Source organism: Oryctolagus cuniculus, chromosome 7 (genome assembly GCF_964237555.1).
Source record: "Oryctolagus cuniculus chromosome 7, mOryCun1.1, whole genome shotgun sequence".
Classification (NCBI taxonomy): domain Eukaryota; kingdom Metazoa; phylum Chordata; class Mammalia; order Lagomorpha; family Leporidae; genus Oryctolagus; species Oryctolagus cuniculus.
The window spans coordinates 139,037,337-139,051,197 of record NC_091438.1 but is presented as its reverse complement, the minus strand read 5'-3'; the positions used below and the strand labels follow the sequence as shown (position 1 = coordinate 139,051,197).

At 54.2% G+C, this 13,861-nt stretch overlaps 1 protein-coding gene across 10 annotated transcripts in view; it reads right to left on the bottom strand.

Annotated features, from left to right (window-relative positions):
• CSMD2 (CUB and Sushi multiple domains 2) overlaps positions 1-13,861 on the bottom strand; it is a 618,865-nt gene that overhangs the window by 36,094 nt on the left and 568,910 nt on the right. For 8 of the 10 annotated variants that reach the window (XM_051832045.2, XM_051832046.2, XM_051832047.2 and 5 more), the window contains 2 exons: positions 7,361-7,534; positions 1,812-1,994 (listed from right to left, as the gene is read on the bottom strand). In XM_051832045.2, the coding sequence (XP_051688005.2) occupies positions 1,812-1,994; positions 7,361-7,534 (357 nt within the window). Of the gene's footprint in view, positions 1-1,806; positions 1,995-7,360; positions 7,535-13,861 lie in introns of all 10 variants that reach the window. The other 2 variants (XM_051832053.2, XM_051832051.2) reach the window with 1 other exon arrangement.

Here is a 13,861-nt window from a genome sequence, read left to right as displayed (position 1 = left end):
CTGGGCAGACACTGTTCTCATCTCCCGGCCAGGAATTGTCTGATCAGAGGCCAGAACACATCCCTTGCTCTGCAGGGCAACACGACAGCCTCAGTTTCCAGCAGGCTGCTTTCCAACACTGCCTCTTACCTTCATCTCCCACACCCAGGGACTCGTTCTCCTGTGACTGCTTTGGTCCTACGGGGACCACCAATCCATCAACTCTACCCCTTTTCTCACTGCCTCTTACTCCACGAAGGAAGTTGCTCCTCCGTGCCCAGCTTAGACACCAAGCTCCCTCAATAACTGTGACTTGCACCCCAACCCTCTCCCCACACCACTTACTGCCCCTGTCTTAAGTCGCCTGGCGAAGCCCCACCTTCAAACGCAACACGACATCTCACTCTGTGTCTGCACCTATATGGCAGAATGGGGTTGAGCAAAAACAGCCCGACAGGGGCTGCTGCTTGGAAATTGCACTCTGCCCTGTCCTGTCCCCACTGCCACCTGCTGGATGACGGTGTCCTGGGAGCACCGTTCTGCGTCTCCTCATGCAGCCTGGCGCTCAACTGTCGGATGTGCTTCCTAACTGCGAGAGTGCTGTGCAGGCTGTGCTTCAAAAGAGAAAGACAAAAATTCCTGGGAGCAGCTGTAAAAGGTCTGGAGAAGAACATGATTTTTTTCATCTTAAAAATATTATTTTCATTTTATTTGAGAGAGAGAGAGAGAGAGAGGTCTTCCATCCATTGGTTCACTCCCTAAATGCCTACAACAACTGCAGCTGGGCCAGGCTGAAGCCAGGAGCCCAGAACTCAACCCAGGCCTCCCACGTGGGTGGCAGGGACCCAGGTGCTTGGGTCATGACCTGCTGCCTTTCAGGTGCATTAGCAGGAAGCTGGATCACAAGTGGAGTAGCTGGGACTCAAACCGGGGACTCTGACATGGGACACACGTGTCCCAAGCAGTGATTTAAGCAACTGTGTGCCAAATGCCCACCCTGAGAAAGTTTTAAAATGATTTTTCCTCCCATGTTGAGGAGCGTGCAGAACAGGGACCCCTCCATGGGTGCTACCTCAGGAGAGACCGAGGTCAGGGTGCTTGGACAGCGTTTCCACTGACGGGTCTGTGTTTGGGCACTCTGAGTGTTTGTTTCACACAGGCTCTTCTCCTAGTGAGCTCCCAGGGAGCAAGGGGACGTGTGTCTCAGTGCACCCCAGCTGCCGTAACAAAACCCCAGAGCCAGTGGCTCGAGAACAGCAGGGATGGATTTCTCACAGTTCCCGAGACTGGGACGTCCAGGGTCAAGGCCGTGGCTGATTCAGCTTCTGGCGATGGCCCTTTCTGGTTCAAAGGTGGCAGCTTCCTGCTGTCTCTTCACACACCAGAAGGGAAAGGGAGCTCTCCGGAGTCCCTGCAGGAAGGCTCCCCTCATGATCTGATCTCCAGGGACCCCACTTTCTGTCCCTATCACGTTGTTGACCAGGGTTCCACGTAGGGACTTTGCAGGGACACAAGCGTGCAGCCCCCAGCAGCGTGTCTGCCTGGTCCTGCCGTGTCCCCAGCTCATGCCGCCACATTGCTGAGTGAAGCCAAATGGAAAGTGAATTCAGCAGTGGGCTAGGTTTAGTCTGTTTTGGTTTCCTCTTGGGTGTATGTTTGGCTCTGGATTCCCAAGGAAAATGAGTGTGATCTGTTCATCTCCACCTTCCGCCAACCCCTGTGGGGCCATCCATGGGCTCTCTCTGAGGGCAGGTGTGTGGGGGAGGGAGCGGGAGCAGGGGGAGGGCGCTGGGGCTGGGCAAAGGGGGCAGCAGAACGGTCACATACATTACCTCCACACTCAGGCTGGGAGCCGCTCCACGAGCCGTTGGCCTGGCAGGTTCGCTCCGATGATCCCCGGAGCGCGTATCCGGCTTCGCAGCTGAAGCGCATCAGGCTGCCCGGAGCGAAGCTATCCCCCAGCCGGATGCCATGGGCCGGGATGCCGGGGTCGCCGCAAACCCCCACGCTGGTTCCTGTGCGTGAAAACCAAACAAAGCCCATTGTCTCCGCAAGGAAGAAAAGGGGGGTGGTCCTGGGAGAGAGAACAAGATTGAGCAGTCACCACCGGGAGGCAGTGAGCCCCAGACTGGGACCCGGACAGGCTCCCACCTCATTACGCAACAGCAAGGACCACAAAGACCTGAGGTCCTGGGTGAGTTCCTGGGAACCGCACGGGAACAGAAACAGGAAGGCAAGGAAAGGCGTGCTGTGGAAAGCCCACATTTGTTCTTCGGCCCGTACCGGAGGGGAGCCGCCACGGTCCAGAACGGACACAGCGCCCCCTTCTCCCATTTACCTTTGCCCACTGACAGCCGCTGAGTCTGCGGCCCTGCTCTGTGCCCAGTGCCGCTGCCTCGGCCTAGACGCTCAACATCGTGTTGCCTGGACTCTGGCAGGATCCTCCAGGCTTGAAGTCTCTCTCACCCGCCTTCCACTTCATCCTCGGATCTGGACGGTGAACAGCCACCAGCCATAGACCCCGTCTTCCTGCAGCCATGTCCCTCCGGCTTCCCAGCACCTGCTCCCTAGTAAAGCTTCACCTTCTCAAGCGCTCACCCTAATCCCCACCCTGGGCTTTTTCACTTATTTTTATTTATTTAAGTTTAATTTTTAATTTTTATTTGAGAGGGAGGGATCTCATGTATCTGCTGATTCACTCTCCAAATGCCTGCAGCAGCTGGGGCTGGCCTGGGTCAAGGCCAGGAGCCAGGAACTCAACCCAGGCTCCCATGTGGGTGGCGGGAACCCAACTCCTTGAGACGTCGCTGCTGTGCGTCAGGGTTTCCAGTAGTAGGAAGCTGGAGCCAGGGGCCAGCGTCAGGGATCGATCCCGGACACTCCAACATGGGACGCGAGTGTCTCAAGTGGGGTCTTCACACCTAGGCTAAACGCCCACCCACGGACTCACTTTAACCAACAAACAATAACTGTATGCACTCATGAGGTACAAGGTTGTGTTTTGATACATTTATTATTTATTTCAAAATAGTTAACAGAGCGGATTTTATGTATTCTCACTGTACACAAATGGTAAAGATTCGAGGTGACTGGTGCTGGGCCTTTAGCGTACCCTCTACTCATACACCCTGCGGTGAGTGAGCTCTAGGTGACGTGTCTTGTCTGTGGCTTGTTCCTGGCCTCTGGCTGCATTCCTGCCTTTATCTGGCCTCAGAAAGGTGCAAATGCCCTCGGGAGAGCAGGAGCGAGCTGCAGCCCCTGCAATGCTTCCCAGCTCAGGGGTGGAGAGGTGGCATCGTCCCATCAAACCAGGCCACGGCAAGCGGAGAGGGAGGGAGAGTGCAGGACATATGGCCACCGCCCGAGGGGACAGAGCTTCTGGCTGTGACGGGACCTCTCCCCTTGTGGACCCACGTGGGCATCCACCAGCGCCCTGTGCGTCACTCAGTTCAGTTTGTTGGGGTTGCCCCACGTCTCAGCCACACCCACCTGTGCCACTAGATCCCTGCCAGTCTCCCAGCCCTGGGCTCACTTCTGCTTCATGTCCTCGGCCTGGGAGAGGGCCACCTAGCCCTGCGTTCCCGTTCTCCTCCCCTCACAGAAGGGACCCTCACCTAACCTTCGTGGGAACCCTCAGAAGAAGGGGGCCCACTGACTTTGCCTGGGGTTCTCTTGTTTTTCAAGTTCCCCAGCTGCGGCTCAGGCACTAGGCAGGGCTGGGACCCCTCCAAGGCAGCCTGGATGGTGAGCAGTTCTCACTCCCACACTGGCTAGCTGACCTCAGCTGCAGCCGGTCCTGCTGGGAAACAGGCACGGGATGGGGTTCTCCTGTCCTGGGGGCTTGTTCTGCAACAGCAACAGTGCCGCCTGTTAGGAAACTGGCGCAGTTTTAGCCAGGTGGCCACAAGGCCCAGCTACCTGAGCCAGGCTCCACCCTCATCCTAATGGGATTCACTGCTCCTGCTTCCCTGCCCGCCCTCGGGTGACATTTTAAAAGGGCCTGTTCCTGAACACGCTTGACTCTTCTCTCTCAGTTCCTCTCTCTAGCCTCCTCCTCTGGTTTCTTAGCTCTTGGTTCTTCTCTCTTGGCTCTGCTCTCCTCTCCTCTATCTTCTCTCCTTGCTAGCTCCTCTCCTCTCTATCTCTCTTACAGTCTCCCTCTCTTTTTCCTTTGCCGCCCCTTCACTCCGGTCTGTAGGGTGTTCCCCAATAAGCCCTTTCCCTTACTCCGGTGTCCGGTGTGCTTTGCGACGGCTAACATTAAGATATAACACTGCCCACTGCAGTGTTAGGGGCTTCAAGGAAGTCTGGGATGGAAAATTGCACATTGGGGCAGAGCACACAGCAGGCCCAAGTCTGTCAGCAGGGAGGGTGAGACAGAGGAGGTGGGCCGTGAACCCCTCCGCGTGGGGCTCCATGTCCAGAAGTCTCTGCATGTCCTCGGTGCTCAGGGACTCAGGCGACCTTGCTCCACAGCATCTGGGCCTACTGGGTGCAGGGAATGAGGCTCAAAGTGGGACGGGAAATGTTTGAATGTATTTCGGGAAGGCAGGAACTACTTCTCTTGTATGCAGTGGTATCTACCTGGTGCTGTTTCCTGATGGCCTGTTTGCCTTGTCTCCCACTTCCTTACCTGAGGCATTTAAGGTTCACTCATTCCCCAGCTTCAGCATTTACAGACTCCCTTCTAATCCTGTCCCTAGTGGTCTCCAGGCAGGCGCTGCCCAGCCATCTGGCCTCCTAAGTGTCTGTCACCTATGCCGGACACACAGGGGAGACAAGGCTGCGCCCTGCTCCTCAGAATACGCAGCATCAGGCATGAAGCAGCCGAACACACATCCCCCGATGGCCGGGGTCCATGCCCTCTGGAAGCGCCTTCTTGTTTCTTACTTCCCACGTCCCCGAGGCGTCAGCCCATCTCCAGTCTCTCCTAACACTGCCAAGGAAGAGCTCCTTGCTCTGCATGCAGGACCACAACTCAGGAAGCCTCAGAGCAGGGACATCGAGGCCCAGAGGGCTTTGGAGGATCTCTAGCTTAGCTCCGATGCCACCCGAGCACCACCTGATGTTCCCACGGGGGCCTCTTCCAGCCTCGGCTAGCACAACTCCACGGCAGGCAAGTTATAGCCTGGGACAGAGGACACTTTGGATTCCTTGCCACGGGACAGGAGTGTGAACACGTGGCTGAGTCACATGTGCTAATGGGTAGGAGGCGCTCAAGGCTTTCCGTTAGCTTTCTTTCTCCTCTACCCTGTCCACCCCTTATCCACCGGGAGCAAAGAGCCCCCAACAGACAGACCTTAAAGCATCAACAGCCGCGTGCCCTAGAGCAGTGTCTGCAGGAGGAGGTCTGGGCGAAGGAACTGTCTCCGAGGACATGGGGGCAGACATATGCTTGGCTCCCCTTCCTGCTGGGAGTGTCCTTTCCCCCTGGAACTCACTCTGGGCCCACCCAGGAGGCCTCACAGTGCATGACCCTGGCCCCTGTGCCACCCTCCCAAGTGACTCCCTCCAAACACAGAGAAGCCGCAGGCCCAGTCGGCAGGCCTTCCACGAGCTCATGCAGAGAAGTACCCAGGGCACCCAGGCAGACCTGCCCAGTTCTCTAGCCCTGTGACGAGGGAGATTTATAGGGGCCAGAGGCCAGTGTCCTGGATGGTCCCACAGAGTGCTGGGTCTCAGAGTGCTTTGGGCTTTCAGGGGGACCTACCAAACATCTGGCCCAGTATTCCGGTGGTGACCCCAATTTTGGCAGACAGGCTTATCTGGAGCCTCGGCCGCAAGGACAGCTGCCCATCTTACGAGGAGGGCCCACACCAGAGCAGCCTGCTGAATCAGGAGACAGGGGATCCCCGCTTCTAGCAGGGAACAGGCATGGGCAGAGCTGGAGGGTTAATGTCAACACCAAAACGGGATTCCTGCAGAACCTGAGCTCTGAGCAGCTGCCTCTATTTTTTTTGTTTTTTTTTTTTTTTAATATTTTTTTATTTATTTGCAAGGCACAATTACAGAGAAAGAAGGAGAAACAGACAGAAAGGTCTTCCATCTGCTGGTTCACTCCCCAGATGGCCACAAAGGCCAGGGCTGGGCCAGGCCGAAGCCAGGAGCCAGGAGCTTCATCTTGGTCTCCCATGTGGGTGCAGGGGCCAGGTTCTTGGGTCACCTTCCATTGCTTTCCCAGGCACATCAGCAGGGAGCTGGATAGGAAGTGGAGCAGCCAAGACTTGAACTAGTGCTCATATGAGATGCCCGTGTTGCAGGGCTGCTTAACCAGCTGAGCCACAGCGCTGGCCCCTCAGCTATCCTCTTGAGGGCAACAGACTGTAGAGGACCCCTTGCCAGGCTGGGCAGGCTCACTTCAAAAAGACAAAGCTGCAAGGAGCTCATTCTTCAGCTTGGTGGTTCCTGCTACCTGTGGGGCACTTTGCTCTTTGGTTCTGTGAGACAGCGTCTTACAGAGGAATTGCTGGTTTGGAGAACACGGGTGTGGGGGCCTGGCCATCCCTACCTTTGCTATTTTGATAGCAAGCCACTATGCTCATAGGTTAGCAGGAAGATGAATTTGTTCAGAGAAGTCTGGGGACTGCATAGTGTCTCAGGGCAGCAGGAAAGAGGACTGGCCCCCACTAAGCAGCTAGGGCAATGGGATAAGCAGGGGGAGGAAGCAAGCTGGGGCCCAGGAGTTTGAAACAGGGAAGCAAAGAACCCGGGTCGGGGGGGACCAGCATTGCAGTGCAGCTAGTAAAGCTGCCGCCTGTGATGCCAGCATCCCATATAGGCACTGGTTTGTGTCCTGGCTGCTCCACTTTGATCCAGCTCCCTACTAATGGTCTGGGAAAAAATAGTAGAAGACGGCCCACATGGTTGGGTTCCTGGCTCCTGGCTTTGGCTGGTCCAGCCCAGGCTATTGCAGCCATCTGGGGGAGTGAACCAGCATAGAAGATCTCTCTCTCTCTCTCTCTCTCTCTCTCTCTCTCTGTCTTGTCCTCTCTTTCTGTGACTCTGGTTTTTAAGTAAATACAGTAAATCTTAAAGATAAATCTCAGGAGTGGGCTTGGCTGTGGACTAACAGAAAGGTTTGGCTGTTCCTGGGAGCTTGTGGAATTAAATATCTAGACAGGCCTGGCCGTAGCTGACTCACAAAGCTGTGCCCCTCCTACTTTTGCAATCTCTTGGTTCTATGGGGCCGAGCAGGGCTGACCACGAGAATGAAGCTGGGATGAGGCCACCAAGGGCTCACGTCCAGCTGGGCCATCTTCTAGCTGTGCTTTCCACCTGTGAGCAAAGGGTTTGATTCCCTCCCATCCATCAATCACACTCACACCGTGGGAGCCCATCCACTTCCGTTCCATGGGACCCTCCACAGCGCCATGCTCCGTACCTGAGCAGTGGGGGAGGGAGCCAGTCCAGTGTCCATCCAGCCCACACATGCGCGTGGCGTTTCCCACCAGAGTCCGCTTGCCAGTGCAGCTGTAACGCACGACCGACCCCACGGTATAGCTGTCTCCCGACATCTGGGCATGAGGCGGGGCGCCCGGGTGGCCACAGGACACCACTGCGGGGAAGAGCATACGTTTAAGCACCTCTGCTCAGGGCTGGGTCATCATCACAGAACCCGCCCCAGGCTTCTTGCAGCAGGAGGCAGGGAAGAAGAGAGGCCCGGGGGTACGCACGGAGGCCCACCTGCAATGCTCAGCCACCTCACCGTACAGTCCCCACGCCTGGGGAGCAGGGAGAGTAGTGCTGACTCAGTAGGTGATAGGTCCACAGTATCTGTCTCCTTTCTGTCTCGTCTCTGGGCTCACCTCCCCACAACCCCTCACTGCCACAGGAACACTGCAGATGTCCCTGGGCAGACAGACGATCCACATGGTGCCCTGGAGACACTGGGAGACCTGGCATCCAAGGATCATCTTAAGTGGTCTTGGGGTCCAGAATGAAGGCCAGCGATGGTTCTTTTCCAACTCTGTCTTACAGGTGCATCTTAAATTATCCCCAGCTCATCCATTTAAGTCTGCAAATTCCCTTTCCTGAATCACCAAGTATAAATATGAAAGCCAGTGGTCGGGTAAGAACACGAGAACTGAGATGGACTGGCAGGGGCGGGATGGGGCTGTTGCATCACTGGGCTTGGCCTTCCCATCACTCTTGACACAGGTTGGCTGATCCCAAGGTTCACTGACTCAGCTCATTTTATTGAGCATCTATTATGTGCACTGTTCTATGTGTTTGGGAGAACAAAGCCCATGTACTCACTGAGATTATCTTCCAGTGAGGAGGAGAGACTGCAAAGAAGAAAATGGGTCATTCCAGGGGGTTCTGGGAAGAAAAAGAGAGCTGTCCCAGGAAAAGAGCATTCTGGGGTGAGGTGAGGGCATTGTGTTTGAACAGGGAGGTTGGGAAGCTCTCTCCATGGGGTGACGTCTGACCGGTGGCTGGAATGATGTGAAGAGGCCACTTGGGCAGAATCTGGAGGAAGAGCGCCCAGAGGACAGGAGCGCCAGGCACAGAAGCCCAGTGGCCAGAATGAGGGCCAGCAGGGAAGCCGGGATGCTGGACAGAACGAGCAGGGGAAGAATGAAGACATGGTGGGGGCGGGGCACTGGGAGCCAGGGCACGGCATGGCGGGGAATTCAGGTTCCACTGTGAGCACAGTGCGGAGGCGCTGGGGGCAAGGTCCGATTTCCACTTGATCAGGCTCCGTCTGGCTGCTGAGGGGAGAGAGGCCAGGCTGCGGCAAGAGAGAAGGGGCAGTGGGTCAAGAGGAGATGAAGAAGACCTGGACTAAGTCTTGGGGTCTGGTGGGAGGTTCTTCTAGTCAGCACTTCTGTGCGGACAGGACGGCCTGGGTACTGGCCAGGAGAGGTGACCAAGGGTTGGGCCCACACTGATCGTGTCCCTGATGATGTCACTGTGGCAGAGTGCAGGGATGGCTCGCAGGTCTCCAGTGTGAGTACGTCCTCACTTCTCACGGTGGTCTCGGTAGGCACCCAGGTCTCTTTTAAGTGCCTGTGGCAGACGGATCTGCAAACACTACTGCTGAGGATTCCTCCCATCAGGAGGTGGAGTCTGCTTCCCTCTTGTATCTGACCTAGACCTGTGACTGGCTTTGAATGATGGACAGCACTGGAAGCGTCACTGGGCCAGCTGCAGCCTATGGGGTCCAGATACCTCTGCCTTCCTTTCTTGGAATACTATTGCCGCTGTGTAAGGCAGTCTGGCCTGAACTCCTGAACAAGAGGACATCACGTGCGGAGAGCGCCCACGGACAGAACACGCACAGTTCTCTCAGCAGCAGCCAGCACCGAGGTCTTGACATTTGCCTGCAGGCATCTTGGCTCTGCTAGGTTCAGCTGACCTACAACAATCAACAACGATGAGCTGTCTCTACTAAACCCTACCCAAGTGGCCAATCACAGACAATGAAATGCTTGTTGCCACCTACTGTTTGAGTAATTTGCCGCACAAGAGAGAAGGGAAACAGAATGGGTAAGTCGCTGGGGATCCTGAGGGCCAGGGGCAGTGTCCTGTGCATGAGGGGGATGTGACCTTCGGTGCTCAGAGGCTACTGTCTACAAGAATGGCCACTAATGTTCCCCATCCCTGTGCACATGCCACTCCTCCCATTCCAAGAGCTGCAAACAGGTATTTCCTGTCCTCCTGCATCTGGGCTGGCCTTGTGACTTGCCTTCATCAACAACTTGGGGTGGAAAAGGGGCCTTGAGAATTTCTGAGTTCTGGACTTGAGAGATCCTCTTTTGCTCTAGCCTCCAAAAATGAAGAAGCCACTCCACGTGGAGAGGTCAGCCACACAGAGAGGTCAGCCACACAGAGAGATCAACCTCCTTCTCAGCCAACCGCCACCAGCAAGGCCCCCAACAGGTACGCATGGCTGTCTGGCATTCTTGGTCCTCCTGGAGAGATATGGGGCCGGGATGTTAGTTTTATGTGTGAATTTGACTGGGCCACAAGGTGTCCAGATATTTAGTCCAACATTATTCTAGGTGTTTCCCTGTGGGTGTTTCTGGGTCAGACTAAGCACATTGCCCTTCCTAATGAGAGAGGACCTCATCCGATCCTTGAAAACCTGAACTGGACACAAAGGTGGAGAAGGGACTTCTCTCTGTCTGCCTGTCTTTCAGCTGGGACGTCAGTCTTCTCTGCCGCCTTCAGACTCAGACTGGAACTTGGACCCTTAGCTCTCCTGGGCCTCCGGCTTGCCGAGTGGAGCTCTTGGGATTCTCAGCTTCTACAGCCATGTGAACCAGTTCCTTTTGGCAAGTATATATATATATATACACACACACACTATATACACTATATATACAATATATACACACACCATATACACTATATATATATATACACTATATATAGTGCATAAGTATCTCTCATCTATGTCTCCATCTCTAGATAGAGACAGAGATCTGTGTATAGAGATATAGATTAGATATCTGGATCTAGGTCTAGATCTGTCTCCTCTTGGCTCTGTTTCTCTGGAGAACCCAGACTAACACACCCGCAAAGCTGTATCTGAGTTTCTGGCCCAGAGAACTGTGAGGAAACAACAGTGGTTGCTATTTAAAGCCACTTAGCTTTACTACTCAGCAACTGATAACTCAAACAGGAGGTGCCAAGGGTTATGCGGTTTATTCCTTAGCACAACCCTGTGAGGCAGACGCCCTTTTAATCTCCACTTACTGAGGAGGAGAACGAGGCATGGCGAGGCTAAGAAACCTGCTGTGGACCCACGCACTGGAAGAGTCAGCTGGGAGACCGCAGTTGGACTGAGAGTCCACACGCTCACGTGTGCTAACGGATCCCCTCTGCAGCGTGGCTTTCACGTGCCCACCGACGTCCCTTCTTCTGAAAGGAGCGGAGTCCCCAGTCACCATGTAAATAAGCCCATGGTTTATTAAAGGTTTGTGGGCTCCTAGAAATCATCCTATCTTAACGCGCTAACAGTTTCCCAAATATATTACTTTCTAGTGGAAGTCAACACACCTGCAGAAAACACAACTGTTGCATGTGTGCAGCTTCATGAATCGTCACGAAGTGAACACGCAGATCACATGCAGGTAACCACAACCCTCCGGTCAGCAAACACGACAGGCTCTCCAGAAGCTCCTCATGCCCTCCACCTCTCACCCCTTCTCCCCATCACCCCTCCCCCCACCTCCTCTACTCTCAGCCCCTCTCCACCTCTCACCCCCTCTCCTCTCACCCCTTCTCCCCTATCACCCCTCCCCCCACCTCCTCTACTCTCAGCCCCTCTCCACCTCTCACCCCCTCTCCTCTCACCCCTTCTCCCCTATCACCCCTCCCCCCACCTCCTCTACTCTCAGCCCCTCTCTACCTCTCACCCCCTCTCCTCTCACCCCTTCTCCCCCATCACCCCTCCCCCACCTCCTCTACTCTCAGCCCCTCTCCACCTCTTACCCCTTCTCCCCCATCACCCCTCCCCCACCTCCTCTACTCTCAGCCCCTCTCCACCTCTCACCCCCTCTCCTCACCCCTTCTCCACCATCACCCCTCCCCCACCTCCTCTACTCTCAGCCCCTCTCCACCTCTTACCCCTTCTCCCCCATCACCCCTCCCCCACCTCCTCTACTCTCAGCCCCTCTCCACCTCTCACCCCCTCTCCTCACCCCTTCTCCACCATCACCCCTCCCCACCTCCTCTACTCTCAGCCCCTCTCCACCTCTCACCCCTTCTCCCCCATCACCCCTCCCCACCACCTCCTCTACTCTCAGCCCCTCTCCACCTCTCAACCCTCTCCACCTCTCACCCCTCTCCACCTCTCACCCCTTCTCCCCCATCACCCCTCCCCACCACCTCCTCTACTCTTACCCCCTCTCCACCTCTCACCCCCTCTCCTCTCACCCCTTCTCCCCCATCACCCCTCCCCACCACCTCCTCTACTCTTACCCCCTCTCCACCTCTCACCCCCTCTCCTCTCACCCCTTCTCCCCCATCACCCCTCCCCACCACCTCCTTTATTCTTACCCCCTCTCCACCTCCCCAATGGCAGCCACTGTCTTGATTCTGTACTACCAGCGGTTAGGTCTGCCAGCCTTGCTTTTGCACTTTATATAAATGGGATCATATACTACACAATTTGTATTTGGCTTCTTTCCCTCAACATTCCGTTTATGGAATTCACCTATGCTGTGTGTAGCAATAGTTCACCCATCACTGTTCCAGGATAGTAGGGTTGGCAAGCTTTCTGTCAGGGGCAAGAGAGTGACCGTGTTAATCTCCGAGGGCCATGTACAGTCTCTGATCCACATTCTTCTTCCTCCTCATTAAAAAAATAATTTAACAGGAAGGATGGTTTATCTGACCTTAGAACAGTGACTACTGGGGGCTGGAGGGGAGGTACAGGGAGATAGAGGCTGGGTCACGGCTACCAAACGGAGCCACACTGAAGAATTAAGTCCCCGTGTTACGTAGCACAGTGCGGTGACTGTGGTTCACAATGATGTATTATATTCTCTATCAAGACCTGGAAGAGAGGATTTGGTAGGCTCCAAACACAGAGAAAAGATAAGGAAATGAAAAGCCGGCTGCCTGGCTTTATCAGTTTCCTCCGTGTATGTCCTGAAATATTGCACTGCATCCTATAAAATGCACAAGTATTTCCTGCCAGAAATTTCTAATAAAATAATATTAAAAAGCAGAATTAAAATGATCCACACGAATTATACACACACACACACGCTTTGGTCCCTGCACATCCATACAAATTAAAGCAGTTTGCTTTCACCTGGAAGGAACAGGTGATTTTCACCGAGTGGCTTCACTCTGGGAGTGTAAAGTCATCTGTAGTTCCCCACAGCCCTGGTCACAGGTACTTGCATCTTCTAGATGCAGAAATGCAGTTAGTCCACTGAAGCAAGGCCATGGTAACCACCAAACATTACTGAAAATGTTCCTTACTGGGAGCCAGAGGAAAAAATAGACAAATTGGACTTTGCTAAAATTAAAAACCAGCATGCAGCAAAGGATGCAATCAAGAAGATAAAAAGACAATCCCCCAAATGGGAGATAATATTTGTCAACCCTGTATTTGATTGGAGTGAGGTATCCAGAATACAGAACTGTTACAATGGAACAATATCAAGACAAATGACCTCATTTAAAAATGGACTTGAATATACATTTCTTCAAAGGAGATACAGGGACAGCCAATAAGCGTATCAAAGGTGCTCTATGTCACTGGCCATTTGGGAAATGCAACATAAAACCACAAGGAGCTACCAATACACATCTACTAGGATCCACAGTCATATCCATAGTCATGTGATGGAAAGAGATGGATAACAACATGTCTGTGTGAGGCTACAAAGAAGGCGGCGCCCTTACACACTGTTGACATGTGCGGCCACTTTGGAAAACTGTGCAGCCACTTTGGAAAACATTTAGGCAGTCCATCAAAAAATTAATGCAGAGTTACCACGTGACTCAGCGATTTCATTCCTGAGTATACACCCAAGAGAATCTTCAACTCATGTTCACACAAAAACTTGCACACAGATGTTGTCAGCAGCCTAAGGGAGCCTACGATAGCCTGGAGGTTGACACATCCATCAGCAGATGGATGGATACGCAGGCTGCTGTGGCCATCTAACAGGACGGTTTTGGGCCATAAGAGGAATGAAGTGCTGACACCTGCCAAAACATGGGTGGGTGCTGAGAATTACGCTGAGTGGAAGAAACCGACACAAAAAGCCACGTATGCGTCCACTGATATGAAACGTGCAGAACAGGCATGTCCATGGAGACAGGAAGTAGATCAGTGGTTACAGGTGGGGGGGGGGAGGAGCGGGGACTAAGGAATGACAGCTACAGGTTTCCTTTTGCGTTGCTGAGAATGCTCTGC